This window comes from Trachypithecus francoisi, unplaced genomic scaffold (assembly GCF_009764315.1).
Source record: "Trachypithecus francoisi isolate TF-2019V2 unplaced genomic scaffold, Tfra_2.0 Lachesis_group11, whole genome shotgun sequence".
Taxonomy (NCBI): domain Eukaryota; kingdom Metazoa; phylum Chordata; class Mammalia; order Primates; family Cercopithecidae; genus Trachypithecus; species Trachypithecus francoisi.
In genome coordinates this window covers 402,139-418,921 of record NW_022681456.1, presented here as the reverse complement: position 1 = coordinate 418,921, position 16,783 = coordinate 402,139, and the positions used below count along the sequence as shown (strand labels likewise).

The window sequence follows — 16,783 nt, the reverse complement described above, 5'->3', positions numbered from 1 at the left end:
TGCATGTTACAGAGACATCTTTTGTAAGAGAGTGAATCACCATGGCAAACTTTAGTGCGGTTTGAAGAAATTACCACAGCCCAACATTCAGCAACCACCACCCTGATCAGTCAGGAGCCATCAAACTTGACGCAAGATCCTCCAACAGCACAGAGATTACAACTTGCTGAAGGCTCAGATAATCGTTAGCATTTTTTAGTAATAAAGCATTTTCAAATTAATGTGGGTACATCCGTTTTATTTAGACACAGTGCTACTGCACACTTAGTAAACTACAGTAGTGTATACACATAACTTCTTTATGCTCTAGGAAACCAAAACCATGTAGGACTTGCTCTATTGCAATGTTTACATTTTTGTGGTAGTCCGGAACTGAACCCACAGTGTCTCTGAGGTCACCTGTGTTTTCTTTCTTTGCTTTTCAATTGGCAGATTTAGAAATAAAATGTGCTTATTGCAAAAGAAGCAGGACCAGGCGGGGGGAACAAGCCAGGCTCCTGTGGAGTCCCCCAGAGGTGGGACCCACACGACAGGAGCAGAGTCAACCGCTGCAGAGGCCCCTGAGCCCATGGCAGCTCAGAGAAGCCAATGGCAGGTCCCAGGGTTATGTGGGACCAACAGCTGTCTCTAAGGCAGGAAGCTTTCCATGAGCTTGTTCGGGAGAGGGGACTCACCCTCTCTTGCTGGCGCTTCACCCTGTACTGTTTGAGCTGCTCTTCCAGCCACTTCCGAGCCTGAAGTCGGACCTGCTCCTCCTTCTCCAGCGGCAGGGAAGCATCTGTAGAGCCTGCAGTGGGAAAATGGCCATTTGAAAACTCATCAAATACCAGGATGCAGAACAATCAGGTATAAGAGCTTGGTCATTTTGTACTTAATTACCCATATATTTTACACCCGAACAATGCAGAGCCATCTTGTTTGGAAGAACAATTTCTAGATCAAGAGAGAACTGTGAGCCCCCGACACTGACCACAGGCGGGAACTACCTCACAGGAGACACACTGGCCAGGCACTGGGTCTGTGATCCCATGACGAGTACACCCTGCCTGGGGGCATCCCCTGGTAAAACAGGAAACCACAGCAAGTGACTTTTTTTTTTTTTTTTTTTGAGACGGAGTCTCCCTCTGTCTCCCAGGCTGGAATGCAGTGGTGCGATCTTGGCTCACTGCAAGCTCTGCCTCCCGGGTTCAAGCAATTCGCCTGCCTCAGCCTCCCAAGTAGCTGGGATTACAGGCGCCCACCACCACACCCAGCTAATTTTTTGTATTTTTAGTAGAGATGGGGTTTCACCGTGTTAGCCAAGATGGTCTTGGTCCCCTGACCTCATGATCCGCCCACCTCAGCCTCCCAGAGTGCTGGGATTACAGGCGTGAGCCACTGCACCCGGCCTTTTTTTTTTTTGAGACAGAGTTTTGCTCTTGTTGCCCAGGCTGGAGTGCAGTGGTGCAATCTTGGTTTACTGCAACCTCTGCCTCCTGGGTTCAAGCAACTCTCCTGCCTTAGCCTCCCGAGTAGACGGGATTACAGGCATGCAACACCACGCCTGACTAATTTTGTATTTTAGTAGAGATGGGGATTCTCCATGTTGGCCAGGCTGGTCTCGAACTCCTGACCACAGGTGATCCGCCAGCCTCAGCCTCTCAAAGTGCTGGGATTACAGGCGTGAGCTGCCGCGCCTGGCAGCAAGTACCTTTTAACAACAAAAAGAACTGGGTTCAAAGCTGGAGCCGTGCTGAGCACTCTGAGGCAGGCTCAGCTCTCACCAGCTGCAACTTCCCCTGGCTTCACAGCAGCTTCTCCTGACCCCGCTGGGCACTGTGGAGTTACAGGCAGTACCCAGCCACAGGAGCTCAGCCGCCATGGGGTCACGAGACCCCGCGTGCATTTCCTTGCGCAGTTACATTTGGGGTCCGCTTTGACGCACAGCTCATCTCAGCCCCTGCAGTCACAAGCCACGTTACGAAAAGGCTCTTGGTACTCAAACGGCTGAAGCCTGGCGCCAGGTCTCACTGCAGAGTAAATGCTGCACAGGCTCCGCCCTCCAGGGCTGGAAGCAGGTTACCTCAGTCTCCAGACAGACGAGACTCCAATCCGAGGTCATGCTCCGGGACAGGAGGGGAATATAACGTTTTAGTCAAAACCAGAATTTAAAGTATCTAAAACCCAGACCTTTCATTTTGGTGAGGAAAGGGTTGCATGGTGCGTGCCAACGTGTCAGTTACAAACCCAGGACTCCACTTCCCAGGGCGGAGCGTGTGGCCCTCGTCCTTCCTAAGCCAACAGCAGACGCGGCCCGATGGCCTGGGTGCCGACCAGAGGAGGGAAGCATCATCACGCAGCAACGCTTTACACACGGCACCCTCCTTACATGTGGATGCTGAGGACATAAGCAGCTACTGTCCTAAATAATCCCTAAAATCGGAGCAGTCACCAAGAATTTCACTGTAAATGTACCATTATTAGTTTATACATTTTATCACTGAAAAGATCTCTAGTCCTTTTCACGAGGCAAAGTGGTCCAGATGGCTAGACTATAAGTGGCCAACGCAGGCCTATGGCCATCAGACAGATATTTATACAAGTCGGCAAAATGAGCAGGGTTTCAACCAAACACTGATGCAGGAGACAGGCTCAGAGCCAGGCGCCAGCAGGAATAGATGACCAGGGGCATCCCGCAAAGGCGTGCACACAGACCCAGTACTGCTGTCACAGAGGCACCTGGGCCAGAGCTCACACATCTGTAACTTCAGGACCCCAAAAGTAAATAAACTAAGTTGAAAAAAATCAGGAATCTAGATTTTTTACATGCTACTTCTCAACTTAAACGCTGGCAATGAGTTTTCAGAATTGTTTCAAATAAACACATGTGAAATGCAGTTTGATTTCAGTAATTTGGGGGTTTTTGTTGTTTTTATTTAGTTTTAAGAAATTTTTAAAAATATACTGCAGGCCAGGCACAGTAGCTCACGCCTATAATCCTAGCATTTTGGGAGGCCAAGGTATGACGATCACTTGAGCCCAGGAGTTCAAGACCAGCCTGGGCAACATGGTGAGACCCTGTTTCTATAAAAAAAATAAAAAAAATAATTAAAATTACCCAGGTGTGGTGGCGTGCAACTGTTGTCCCAGCTACTTGACGGCAGAGGCAGGAAGATACCTTGAGCCTGGGAGGCAGAGGCTGCAGTGAGCTCTGACTGTGCCACTGGACTCCAGCCTGGGCGACAGAGCAAGATCCTGACTCTGATTAAAAAAACAAAACAGACTGGATGCCCACGGTCTGCTTACCAAGCACCTGGGTGACACAGGACATGCAGGCCAGCCTTTAACACAAGAGCGTCAGCACCGCCGCCAGTCAGACCGTAGCAGAGCCTGGACTCCAACTGCATCTTCACTCTCTAATGTGAAGCTCTCTTTGCTAAACGCACAGCCCTGCATGGGACTTGGATGGCACACGGCAGGCACAGGCACACAACGGCTCAGAGAGCAAGTGCGCAGGGCACCTGCTCCCAAGGGGCTGAGTGACACGAACGTGGAGGGTGGGAAAAGCGGCGGGAACGGATGCTTACACAGTTGCGTTTCTTGCATAGGAAGACTGAGTCTGAGAGACTGCAAAGCTTCTTTTCTAACACTGCCCTCAGCACTAGTTCCCTGAGCCTTCCTTAGGTTGTCATGGAAACCAGCCACACCTGGAGAGGCATCAGGGCCCACTGGGCTTGCGGTGGGGTCGAGAGATGACGGAGGGTCTGGCAAGGGTGGCATTGGCCCGTTCTGACAGAGGCCTCCCTGGCCAGGTCCATCCGGGCTTTCTCCTTCCGTGGAAGCTCTGTTTACCTCAGCACCTGGAAAGACAGAGTACGCTGGACCACCGTGGATTTAACAACAAGTGATGTCGCTTTTGAGACACGCAGCTGGAGTAGGAAAGAAGAGGATCCAGACTCATGAGCATGGTACCTTCTCACCCCACCAAGGCGTTCACTCTGAGAAGAGCAGCCCATGGGCCCCGTCCCACAGGCAGGGTGGCCAGGATAAGGCCCAGAGCCCCGCTGGTGTCATGTCCTCCCTGCAAAGTGAACTCGCCCTCCATGCCTCCACTCTGGCTATAGAATTTATGTAGTAACGACAGTAACATTTCCTCTTTTTATTTTTTTTTTTGAGATGGAGTCTCGCTCTAGTGCCCAGGCTGGAGTGCAGTGGCACAATCTCAGCTCACTGCAAGCTCCACCCACCAGATTCAAGCAATTCTCCTGCCTCAGCCTCCCGAGGAGCTGGGATTACAGGCTCCCACCACCACATCTGGCTAATTTTTTGGTCTTTTTAGTAGAGACGGGGTTTCACCATGTTGGCTAGGCTGGTCTCAAACTCCTGGCCTCAAGTGACCCGCTCACCCGCCTCGGCCTCCCGGAGTGCTGGGATTACAGGCGTGAGCCACTCACTGCACCCAGCCAATGTTTCCTTTCCATTTAAGTAAAACCAATAAGAAATCTTATGAAAGTCAACTGTTTAAAACAAGCAAAAATCACAAACGCTTAAAACACAGCTGACAATCTTTCTAGCAGGCACTGGGAACAGCAGTGTTAATCAGAGTCACAGCCTCACATTTACAAAGGCTGATTCTGGAGTCATTTCAAAGCCTAAGCTTATCCTCCAAGGCGAGGACCCTACAGCAAAGAGGTGGATTATGTCATCAGAACAGCATCCGCGAAGCAGAGACAGAACCCAGAACTGCGCTTCTGCTCGAAGACTGCCTGCTGGGTAATGACCTGGGTTGAACCAGTGATAATTCTATAGCCACCTGTTACCTCAGTTCACCCACTAACATGATTACATATAAATGACCCACAAAACAAACTAAAACATAGTTCCTCATCAAATGGAATAAAGAAAGACTTCTTTCAATGAAGTGATTTTCAGTCTTTTCCCTGCCCCCTAACTGCTGACTGGCAGGTGGGTCAGTTCAGTCAAAGAACCAAGACATGTGAGGGGAAGGGAGGGTCCTCAGGGGGTTCTGGCCGTGGTTCCAGTGGCTCTCGAGGCCTGGCAACACCCCACCTCTCACAGCGGTCAGCACTCCTCGGATCCCATGTGCATGTAGTACAGTAAACTCGCTTTTTGCTCAAATTAAAAATGGGTTTCTTTCACTTACAAATGTGAGTCCAAACTAACACAGCTACTTACTGTCATGCCTCCTGAAAGAAAAACCAGAGTAAAAGCAGGGGTGCCACAGACAGGAAGCCAGAGCAAGGGGACCCCGCCAACGCACTGAGATACCTTTCATGCAAAGGACCGGGGAGCTCCACTGCTAGGAGAGGGAAACCTTGCATTTCAGATAAAAGTTAATGGGTGAGGCCAGGCACGGTGGCTCCCGCCTGTAATCCCAACACTTTGGAGGCCGATGCAGGTGGATCACTTGAGGTCAGGAGTTCAAGACCAGCCTGGCCAACATGGTGAAACCCCATCTCGACTAAAAAGACAAAAATTAGCCAGGCACGGTGGCATGTGTCTGTAATCCCAGCTACTTGGGAGGCTAAAGCAGGAGAAACACTTGAACTCGGGAGGTGGAGGTTGCAGTGAGCCAAGACTGTGACACTGCACTCCAGCCTTGGCAACAGAGCAAGACTCTGTCTCAAAAAACCAAAAAACAACAAAAAAAGAGGTTGGCCACATGCAGTGGCTCTCGCCTGTAATCCCAGCACTTTGGGAGGTGGAGGTGGGAGGATAATTTAAGGCCAGGAATTCAAGACCAGCCTGGTCAACGGCAAGACTGTCTCTATAAAAAGTTTTTAAAATGAGCCAGGCAACTGGGCACGGGGGCTCACACCTGCAATCCCAGCACTCTGGATCACCAGAGATCGGGAGTTCGAGACCAGCCTGATCAACATGGAAACTCCATCTCTATTAAAAATACAAAATTAGCCCGGCATGCTGGCACATGCCTGTAATCCCAGCTACTCGGGAGGCTGAGACAGAAGAATCGCTTGAACCCGGGAGGCAGAGGTTGCGATGAGCCGAGATCGCACCATTGCACTAAGCCTGGGGGACAAGAACAAAACTCTGTCTCAAAAAAAAAGAAAAATCAGCCAGGCGTGCTGACACGCGTCTGTAGTTACAGCTACCCCAGACACCAAGGCAGGAGGATCGCTTACACCCAGGAGACCAAGGCAGGAAGATCGCTTACGCCCAGGAGCTCATGGCTGCAGTGAGCTATGATTATACCACTGCACTTCAGCCTGCTCAATGCAGCAACACCCTGACTCTAAAAACAGTAATAAAAATTTTAAAACAGAAAAATAAAGAGGTAGAGGCTGCGATTAATCAAGCATCTTGCTCGAGGGCACAATGCTCCCGAGTGGTAGATCTAAGAGCCGGTTCCATGGCTGTGGGTCTTAGAACCCCTGACCTTGGGCCTCCAAGCTGTTATCTGCCTCACCTGATGCTTTTGTAGCAAGGACCAGCGAAGCTATCCTAAGTGCCTGAGTATCATTTTACAGGAATTAGACTGTGATTTCTGATAGTAAATTAGCACATCTACAGTCTGCCGTTTTAAAGCACTGAACCTCCTGGCCAGAAAGAGGCAGGAGAACTGAGTGAATAACTAACTCACCCTTTCCCTCTGACACGTGCATAGCCCGGGGGGCTAACATAAAATTGTGCTCAGTAATCCTTAGATCTCTACTGAAAGAGTTCTGAATTCTAGCTATTAAACATTTGGCCACTGACCAAACAGGCAGAATTTGGCCAGGCACAGTGGCTCACTCCTGTAATCCCAGCACTTTGGGAGGCTCAAGTGGGTGGATCACTTAAGACCAGGAGTTCGAGACCAGCCTGACCAACATGGTGAAACCCCATCTCTACTAAAAATACAAAAAGCAGCTGGGCGTGGTGGTGGGCGCCTATAGTCCCAGCTACTTCAGGAGGCTGAAGCAGGAGAATTGCTTGAACCCGGGAGGTGGAGGTTGCAGTGAGCTGAGATTATGCCACTGCACTCCAGCCTTGGCAACAGGACACTGTGTCACACACACACAAAAAAGGGGCTGGGTGCGGTGGCTCACGCCTGTAATCCCAGCACTCTGGGAGGCTGAGGTGGATGGATCACCTGAGGTTGAGAGTTCACGACCAGCCTGACCAACATGGAAAAACTTACTTATCTCTACTAAAAATACAAAAAACAGCCAGGGGTGGTGGCGCACGCCTGTAATCCCAGCTACTCGGGAGGCTGAGGCAGAAGAATCGCTTGAACCCAGGAGGTGGAGGTTGCAGTTAGCCGAGATCTCGCCACTGCACTCTAGCCTCGGCAACAAGAGCGAAACTCCATCTAAAAAAAAAAAAAGGGCCGGGCGCGGTGGCTCAAGCCTGTAATCCCAGCACTTTGGGAGGCCGAGACGGGCGGATCACGAGGTCAGGAGATCGAGACCATCCTGGCGAACACGGTGAAACCCCGTCTCTACTAAAAAATGCAAAAAACTAGCCGGGCGAGGTGGCGGACGCCTGTAGTCCCAGCTACTTGGGAAGCTGAGGCAGGAGAATGGCGTAAACCCGGGAGGCGGAGCTTGCAGTGAGCCAAGATCCGGTCACTGCACTCCAGCCTGGGCGACAGAGCAAGACTCTGCCTCAAAAAAAAAAAAAAGGTAGAATTCTGGGCAGGGAACACGACAAAGACCCATAGATCCCTTCAGGGAAACACTGCTGCTGCCCCACAGGTGTCAAATGGCGTTCTGTTTACCAGGAATGTGCTGGATCTAAAGGTGGCATCATTCAGTGACTACTGAATGAAGTGAAAAGCTCGCGGTGGTCTCAACACCACGTCCTCCCTCAACACCACGTCCTCTTGTGACCAGCACACAGAGGAACCTGACGACTTACGCTGGGCTTTGTCCTGCTGGTCAGGTGGCACCAGTGGGTCCTGGTCAGGTGGCACCACTGGGCCCGGGGGCTTCAGGGGGCCCTCGGGGAGAGCCAAGGGGCCACCATGGGATCTGTCCTCCTGGAGGCCATCCTGCTCGGCCGACGCGCCGTCCATGGTCAGGACAACACCAGCTGCACTGACGCCGTGGGGCTACAAGTGAACCTTGGACAAGCTTGGTTTCTGCCATCAGCAACAGCCAAGAGCTGCTGGGAGGGGCCCCACTGCGTCTCCCATTTTCAGGAGATCTAATGACTCAAATGGCTTGAGGTCAAACCAGCTAATATCATGATACCTGACAGGAGAGAAAGAGAAAAAATGTATTATGAAACTTTTACTCGTCAGATTTCAAGTATCGATTACAAAATTAACATATGGTTCCCAATTTGCCCACGTACAAGAAACAAATACAGACTTTTTCATTCAGCAAATAATCCTGGAGCACCTACAATGTCCTAGGTTTTGCGGCTAAAATGTTGACCCAGCCACACTGGGTCCTTTCCTGAAGGAGCTTAATGTCTGTGTCAGTGCCAACTAAAGAACATTCTGCCGGGACACTGCGGCTTTGTATTGTGGAGTAGCTGTCACACAGGGCAACTGAGGAACTGAGTTTTAAATTTAAAATTAATTACTTTGGGCCGGGCGCGGTGGCTCCAGCCTGTAATCCCAGCACTTTGGGGGGCCGAGACGGGTGGATCACCAGGTCAGGAGATCGAGACCATCCTGGCTAACACGGTGAAACCCCGTCTCTACTAAACAATACAAAAAACTAGCCGGGCGACGTGGTGGGCGCCTGTAGTCCCAGCTACTCCAGAGGTGAGGCAGGAGAATGGCGTGAACCTGGGAGGTGGAGCTTGCGGTGAGCTGAGATCCGGCCACTGCACTCCAGCCTGGGTGATAGTGAGACTCAGTCTCAAAAAAAAAAAAAAAAAAAAATTAATTAATTCGGGCCAGGTGCGGTGGCTCACTCATGTAATCCCAGCACTTTGGGAGGCCGAGGCAGGCAGATCACATGAGATCAGGAGCTCAAGACCAGCCTGGCCAACATGGTGAAACCCCATCTCTACCAAAAATACAAAAACTAGCTGGGCATGGTGGTGCACACCTGTAATCCCAGCTACTCAGGAGGCTGAGGCAGGAAAGTTGCTTGAACCTGGGAGGCGGAGTTTGCAGTGAGCTGAGATCATGCCACTGCACTCCAGCCTGGGCAACAGAGTGAGACTCCATTTCAAAAAAAAAAATTAGGCCAGACGCAGTGGCTTACGCCTACTATCCCAGCACTTTGGGAGGCCGAAGTGGGTGATCACCTGAGGTCAGGAATGCAGAGCAGTCTGGCCAACATGGTGAAGCCCTGTCTCTGCTAAAAATACAAAAAATAGTTAGGTGTGGTGGCGGGCTACGTTCCTGTAATCCCAGCTAGTTGGGAGGCTGAGGCAGGAGAGTCACTTGAACCTGGGAGGCGGAGGTTGCAGTGAGCCGAGATCGCACCACTGCACTCCAGCCTGGGCGACAGAGGGAGACCCCATCTCAAAAAAAATTTAAAAATTAAAATATCAGACTCGCAGGCCTAGGTATGCTAGGGCACGCTCCCCTCTCGGCCAGCGGAGTGACTCCCCAAGGCCAAGGCTCCTGCTGGCAGTCCCACCCCTTCAGGTTGGACAGTTCAGATCTGGAGAAACAAAACTTTAAAAAGCAGGTGCCATGGATGTGGTAACTGTATACAGGGGGTACAAGGACACCAGAAAGGTAGCTTCCTTGGAGTGGGGGCACAGAGAGGGCATCTCACAGCAGGGCCCGTTCCCGTCTTTACCTGTAGCTGGGTTAGAGCTCGCTCGCTCACTCTCAGCCCTGCTGGGCTACATTCAGGTGAGCAAAACTTTGCCCAACATTTGACAAGTGATTATCCACCTTGAAATGTGCTGGTGATATTATTAACTCGTTTTCTTATCAACAGGTAAGACACTAGCACGAGCTTCCGTTCATTCTGCAGAAATGCTGGCATTTATTTCTTTAAAATCAGTTTCATATTAACCTACATTATGTTCTGTGTTTAACATTTTTCATGATAAATATTACACAACCTTCGCCTCTAGCTTCCGAATCCCACACAGAAGGTATAGACAAGAAGCCCACGTGGGGCTGCGCGTGGTGGCTCACGCCTGTCATCCCAGCACTTTGGGAGGCCAAGGCGGGCAGATCACCTGAGGTCAGGAGTTTGAGACCAGCCTGGCCAACACGGTGAAACCCCATCTCTACTAAAAATACAAATAACTAGCCAGGTGTGGTGACAGGTGCCCATAATCCCAGCTACTTGGGAGCCTGAGGCAGAAGAATCACTTGAACCTGGGAGGCAGAGGTTGCAGTGAACCAAGACCACACCATTGCACTCCGGCCTGGGCAACAAGAGTGGAAACTCCATCTCAAAAAAAAAAAAGGGCCGGGCGCAGTGACTCACGCCCATAATCCCATAACTTTGTGAGGCCAAGGTGGGTGGGTCACTGGAGGTCAGAATTTCAAGACCAGCCTAACATGGTGAAACCTCATCTTTACTAAAAATACAAAAAGTAGCCAGGCGTGGCGGCACGTGCCTGTAATCCCAACTACTCAGGAGGCTAAGGCAGGAAAACTGCTTGAACCTGGGAGACAAAGGTTGCAGTGAGTCAAAATTGTGCCATTGCACTCCAGCATGGGAGACAAGTGCAAAACTCCATCTCAGGAAAAAAGCAGCCTACGTGGCTGGTCCTTGGGAGCACGTGCGCCGCTGGCCCCACAGCAGGATGTGCCTGTCTTTCTAGGAGTTTTTACTCTCACTCTATCTGCCATCTAGACTGGTCACCCATGAAAGAGGAAACCCACTGGTGGTGGGTGTAACTCAGTCCACTGACGCAGTCAGTAACTCACGGAAGGACGTGCAGACCTGTATCTGCTCATAACTATAATAATCCGCCATTTCTCCCTGCCGTCTTGCATCCTACAGGCCAGAGACAGTTATGAGTTCTTAAGAGTGTTGTTCAGAGCATTAAAAGGTTACGTATGCTATTAGCGTGAAACTAGCAGTAAGGGTTTGTAACCAGAAAGCACTGTGAATAGAAATGTGTCACACCATTAGTAACTATAAATCCAGCACAGCTAATCAAGAAACTCCTATAAACAAAGGATCCTAGGAGTCTTGACTCAGGGTGCCTGGCACCTATAAATATTTAAAGATTAAAGCAATGTCTGAATCACAGAAGTGAAGGAAGTTACTGAGGCTGTTCAAGAGCTAATTCTGTGTGCAACGAATTCTCAATCTCAATTTTGTGTCTACGACCACCTAGTAACATCTTTCATCCCTGGATTTTCCAAGTGGGTGGGTGATAAAGGGGCCCTAGAGCCTGGGCAGGGATCTGAGCCACACACCTGTCCTTACACACAGCACAGAACTCTCTGAAAATCACTTTCCAGGAAAAACACTGCGACGATCTCCACCAAGCCTGCCCCTCGGCTACAATCCCAGACGCGCCCCAGGAGAGCTGGGGGTCAGTCGGCCACGCCCCCCCGGGAGTGGAGAAGACACCCCCAAAACAAGGGGAGGAGCATTAGCAAAATGACAGCCGCTCACCACAGGTTCCCCTTCGACCACAGACGAATTACAAACCGGCACGGAGGGATCCACGGGTGGAATGTGGACTCTGCTGCGCCAGTGAATATTGGTACCTGTACATCTGGTCCTCCTCAGAATTTCCTAGCGAAAGAAAACTTGTGGGCCGGGCGCGGTGGCTCAAGCCTGTAATCCCAGCACTTTGGGAGGCCGAGACGGGCGGATCACGAGGTCAGGAGATCGAGACCATCCTGGCTAACATGGTGAAACCCCGTCTCTACTAAAAAAAATACAAAAAACTAGCCGGGCGATGTGGCGGGTGCCTGTAGTCCCAGCTACTTGGGAGGCTGAGGCAGGAGAATGGCGTGAACCCGGGAGGCAGAGCTTGCAGTGAGCTGAGATCCGGCCATTGCACTCCAGCCTGGGCGACAGAGCGAGACCCGTCTCAAAAAAAAAAAAAAAGAAAGAAAACTTGTGTTTTGCTTTGTGAAGTCTTTGCTTCTGCCTTGCAGGGGTGGGGTGATGATATGGAAACGACCGTGTGTGGCTACGCGTGAAGTCCTCTTGGCCCCTCAGGTAAAGCGTCTTGTCCATCCCCTCTGCCATCACCGTACCTCATGTGGCCTCCACCACAGCACGTCACGTCTGCCACTGTGTGTGTGCCCATTATACGGCGAGAGCCTTGAAGGCAAAGACTCACTCCCCATCTGCTTCCTACTACCTTGAATACTCCCAACTCGTAAAGTGCCAATGCGGATTTAATTTGCCGAATTAAATATGTAGTTCTGCTGAGTACGTTCCTCGGCCACAAAGCTAATGGTTCCAAAACAAAGTGATCAAGTATTTGAATCCTTGAGCATCAATACTCCCTTTTAAAATACAGAAAACTCTAAACGATTCCAGCTGAAACATCTGAAAGCTTCAGTTCCAATGAGGGAGTCCAGGGAGTTAGAAACTGGAAGAGCAGCATCACGACCACAGCCCAGGCACCACCACCTGAACAGAAAGGATGGGACGACCAGCAGGACCCGACTCAGTCATTACAGGCAGAACATGCAGAAGAGAACTGCTGCCGAGGCCCACAGTGACGACACCAGGGCCTTACACTGACCAAGGAGGAGGAACATAGCCAAAGATGCTCAGGTTCCACCGAGAGGGCACGCCAACATGGTGACAGCCAACTGCACCAAGCTCTCTGAGTCCAGTGCAATCACAGATTCTGCTCACTTAATTCCCCTGCTGGCGTCCAAGCAGCCCACCTCTCCAGAACGGAGACCCCGAGAGGGTGACTGTAAGTCACAAAGACGACCCCTGTTTGTAGGCAGCTCCTCCTGAAGCCGGACCAGAGAGAGAATTCACTAACAGCCTGGAGTTTGCTGACAGCGATACTTCTCCCTGTAGGGCAATAAGCCGGCAGTCTCGGTCGATCCTCAGTCTTGCTTGATTTTTAGTTAAAATTTGGAATGACTCAGTCATCAGGGCCTCATTACCTCAGATGACTGACAAAAGCCAATCTCTGGGCAGCAAGGAGGAGGAGCAGCCAGTTGCCAGTGCATCACAGAAACCTGCTATTAGGAATATGACTCCGTTTTGTTTTATTTTTTAAATAAAGAGGCCAGTCTAATCAGTCTCACTTATGATCACTTGCACTCCTACACCTCTAGAGGGAAGAGATAGAACAAAGCTGTCACTTAGAACTTGGAAAGGTCCACACAACCCTAGGTTCACAGCTGGGTAACATCAAAGGACTTCACACTGCAAAACCACCACCTCAGGCACCTACAGGACTTTCTACTTCCCCCACACCTGAATTCTGTATACAGACATTCCCGGCTCCATCTACTCCACCTCATTTCAGCTGTCCTATTGGGCATGAGAAACAACAGAGCACAGCCAAAGACCAAACACGATTTCCCCAGGAAGACAGTACCTGGTGGAGGCCACACCAAAAGTAAACAGAGATGTATACACAAAGTGAAAACCAAAAGCAAGCCTCATGTCACTGCAGAGACATAAAGGGCAGGCTTGGAAGTCGGGACTCCGGCCTCAGCTCCCAACCCTCCACCACTTAGCTGTGAGATCCTGGGCTAGAGATTTAACCACTTTCAGCCTGTCTCCTCCCGTAAAAACAACGAGAAAATGAATGCAAAATTTTGCCAGGATTAAATACAACAAGGCACAGAGTCTGTCCCATGTCCTCAATAAAATGGCAGTAATTATGATTTTCCCTTTAGTTGTTGCTTGTCAAAATCGCTAAGTAAAAGCCAGCCTAAGGCATTCTCACTTGAGAAAGTATGCTATTTTTTTTTTTTTTTTTGAGACTGAGTCTTGCTCTGTCACCTAGGCTGGAGAGCAGTGGCGCGATCTTGGCTCACTGCAAGCTCCGCCGTCTGGGTTCACCCCATTCTCCTGCCTCAGCCTCCTGAGTAGCTGGGACTACAGGCACCCGCCACCATGGCCGGGTAATTTATTGTATTTTTAGTAGAGACGGAGTTTCACCGTGTTAGCCAGGATGGTCTCGATCTCCTGACCTCGTGATCCGCCTGTCTCGGCCTCCCAAAGTGCTGGGATTACAGGGGTGAGCCACTGCCCCCGGCCATGTTACTATTTCTTAAGGCAATGGGGGGGATGGGGGGAAGCTCCTCTTCAATCTGAGTAAAGTCAGATGATTTATTTCCTTCTACACTGCCCGGAAAGCTATTAAAGGATTATAAAGGGCTATGTTCATGTCATTTAAAAGACAATTCAAAATAACCCACGACGGGTGTGGCTGCTCACACCTGTAACCCCAGCACTTAGGGAGGTTGGGGTGGGAAATCGCTTGAGGCCAGGAGTTCCACACCAGCCTAGGCAATACAGCAACACACCCAGTCTCTTAACAAAAAAAATCCATGAGTCACCTGTAAATGGCTTACACTGTCCCAGTGATTATAAACTCCAACCTCTTACCAATCCAGCACCTGCCTACACCAAATCCTTACCTCCATCGCTTTCCCCTGTGCCATCACACTCCAGCCACATTCTCCGCCTTAAAACGCCAACCTTTCTCCGCCCTCAGAATCTTCAAACTTTCTGCCTGAGACGTGTTTCTCTCACAATTTTGCCTGGCTTGCTTCTCGTCATAGAGGCCTTAGCACAGAAGTCGCCCGGCCCCCAGGCTCCCACACACCAACCACTGCCCGGTACCCTCTCGGTGGCGACCCTGGGTGTCCCTGTGCTAGGTGAGCTCGGCGGGGGCAGAGACCCAGGCCCACAATGACCAGGACCCGCCAGATGACTGACATTCGTCGGGTTCATACCCGTGACAACGCCCGGCCCCACTCGCTCTGGGCACCTGGAATGGAAACAAGTCCGCCAGCGACAAAGGCAAACAAGGAAGTACTCGGACTCCTGAAACCCCGGCTTCCCACGAACCACCCGACACCAAGTCACGCTTGTCAGCTGCAAAGGGCCAGACTAAAGGCACAAGCACTGCCCGAGTGGTGGCAATGGACAGCTTCAGGACATGCCGCGCTCGTCAGGCGCAGACAAGCATTCAGGAGGGCCCGCGGGCACCGGCATTTACAGAGTCCGCTCCGCTGCAGCTGAAGGGGGGCGCCCAGGCCCGAGGCCACTGCAGCGAGGAGGGGGCGACTGGAACGGGGCCGTCCCGCAACGCTGCAGGGACGGGCTCAGGCCCCGCCGCCCCACGCCCGGCCTCCGCCGCCGCCCCTCGGGCCTCCCCGGTCCAAGCACGGCGGGAACCAGAGCCCCGAGGCGCCGCGGCCCCCACGCCTCTCACCCTGCGGCTGCGGCAGCCAAGGAGGCCGCCCGGCCCGGATGCTCCGGCGGAGACGTGGCCGTGCGAGGGGCGGGACGAGCGGTGCAGCGGCCTCGGGTCCCCGGAAACAGCCTGCACGCGCTGCCTTCGTTCCGGAACAGAGACTGTCCTCCTCTTCTGCCAGCGGGCACCCCAGAGCCAGGGACACTCTGGCCGCAGGGTCTGGATCGATCTCACCTCCGAATGTCCGGAGGCCGGCTTCAGAAAGTGACCTTAAGAGTTTGCGGACCTTTCCCTAGTAGAAACGCAACTTCCGGACTTGCAGGACCAACTCCTTCAGGAAGCTGAACTGAGCTTCCGGCGGAAGTGGCGTGGCGGGGGCGCGGCCGTCCTCGGCGGGGGCGTGACTTCCCCGCCCGCCCCAACCCCGCACCTCCACCCAGCCGGCGCCCTTCGTGCTTCCGGTGCCAGTTCAAAGGCGACGCTGCTTTCGACCCTATTTGCTTCCCCTTTAAAAGGCAAAGCTGGACGGCGCGGGGCGCGGGGCGCGGGGCGCTGGGGAACGGCTTTCCACCTTCCCTCGTCCGCCAGGCCGCTCTTCCAGCTGTGAGGAAGGAGGTGGCCTGGAGGCCGCCTCGGGGTCCTCTGTGATGTTGCGCTCATCTCTGTGGATTTTGGAATACGCTTCTGTCTACGAACCTTTCTGGGATTTTGATGGGAACTGCTGCAGATCATTTGGGGAGCACGGGCATCGCTGACTCGGTCTTTCATCTGCGTCCATGGTGGCTTCTCCATTTATTTAGGTCTTTTGATTTCTTCCACCAGCATTTCGTAATTTCAGCAGATTCTGCACCTTTGAAGTGTATAGTATTTCACGTCAAGCTACTGTGACACTGCGTTTTTGACGTCGTTTTCCACGTGTTCACTGTTGGTCTACACAAACGTGATGAATTCTATCTTGATTTTGTTATCCTGAGACCCCGCTGAACTCTATTAGTTTGAGGGTTTATTTGACGTTTTGCGGTTGTCTGTTGTAAAATCCTTGTATTTTTTACATGGGAGATGATACTATCTGCAAATGCAAATTCTAACTCAAAATGATCACAGACTGAGGCGTAAAATGTATGAATGAAACTATACAACTTTTAGAAGAAATCAGAATTTCTGACATCTAGAGCTTGGGGAAGAGTTCCTAAAGATCTGACAAGAAAGCACAATTCACAAAAGAAGTTGATAGCGGGGCCGGGCGCGGTGGCTCAACCCTGTAATCCCAGCACTTTGGGAGGCCGAGGCGGGTGGATCACGAGGTCAGGAGATCGAGACCCTCCTGGCTAACACGGTGAAACCCCGTCTCTACTAAAAATACAAAAAACTAGCCGGGCGCGGTGGCGGGCGCCTGTAGTCCCAGCTACTCGGAGGCTGAGGCGGGAGAATGGCGGAAACCCGGGAGGCGGAGCTTGCAGTGAGCCGAGATCGCCCCACTGCACTCCAGCCTGGGCGACAGAGCGAGACTCCGTCTCAAAAAAAAAAAAAAAAAGAAGTT

The 16,783-nt window shown here is 51.6% G+C and overlaps 1 protein-coding gene across 8 annotated transcripts in view; it reads right to left on the bottom strand.

Annotated features, from left to right (window-relative positions):
- Positions 1-15,589, bottom strand: part of GOLGA3 (golgin A3) — a 53,470-nt gene extending 37,881 nt beyond the window's left edge. For 3 of the 8 annotated variants that reach the window (XR_004439474.1, XM_033219996.1, XM_033219999.1), the window contains exons 1-4: positions 15,262-15,587; positions 7,861-8,195; positions 3,567-3,839; positions 675-787 (exon numbers count right to left, since the gene is read on the bottom strand). Coding sequence is in view for 7 of the 8 variants with exons in the window: in XM_033219996.1 (XP_033075887.1) it covers positions 675-787; positions 3,567-3,839; positions 7,861-8,017 (543 nt within the window). In the remaining variant the exon portion in view is untranslated. The other 5 variants (XM_033220002.1, XM_033220000.1, XM_033219997.1 and 2 more) reach the window with 5 other exon arrangements.
- Between the last annotated feature and the right edge of the window lie 1,194 nt (positions 15,590-16,783).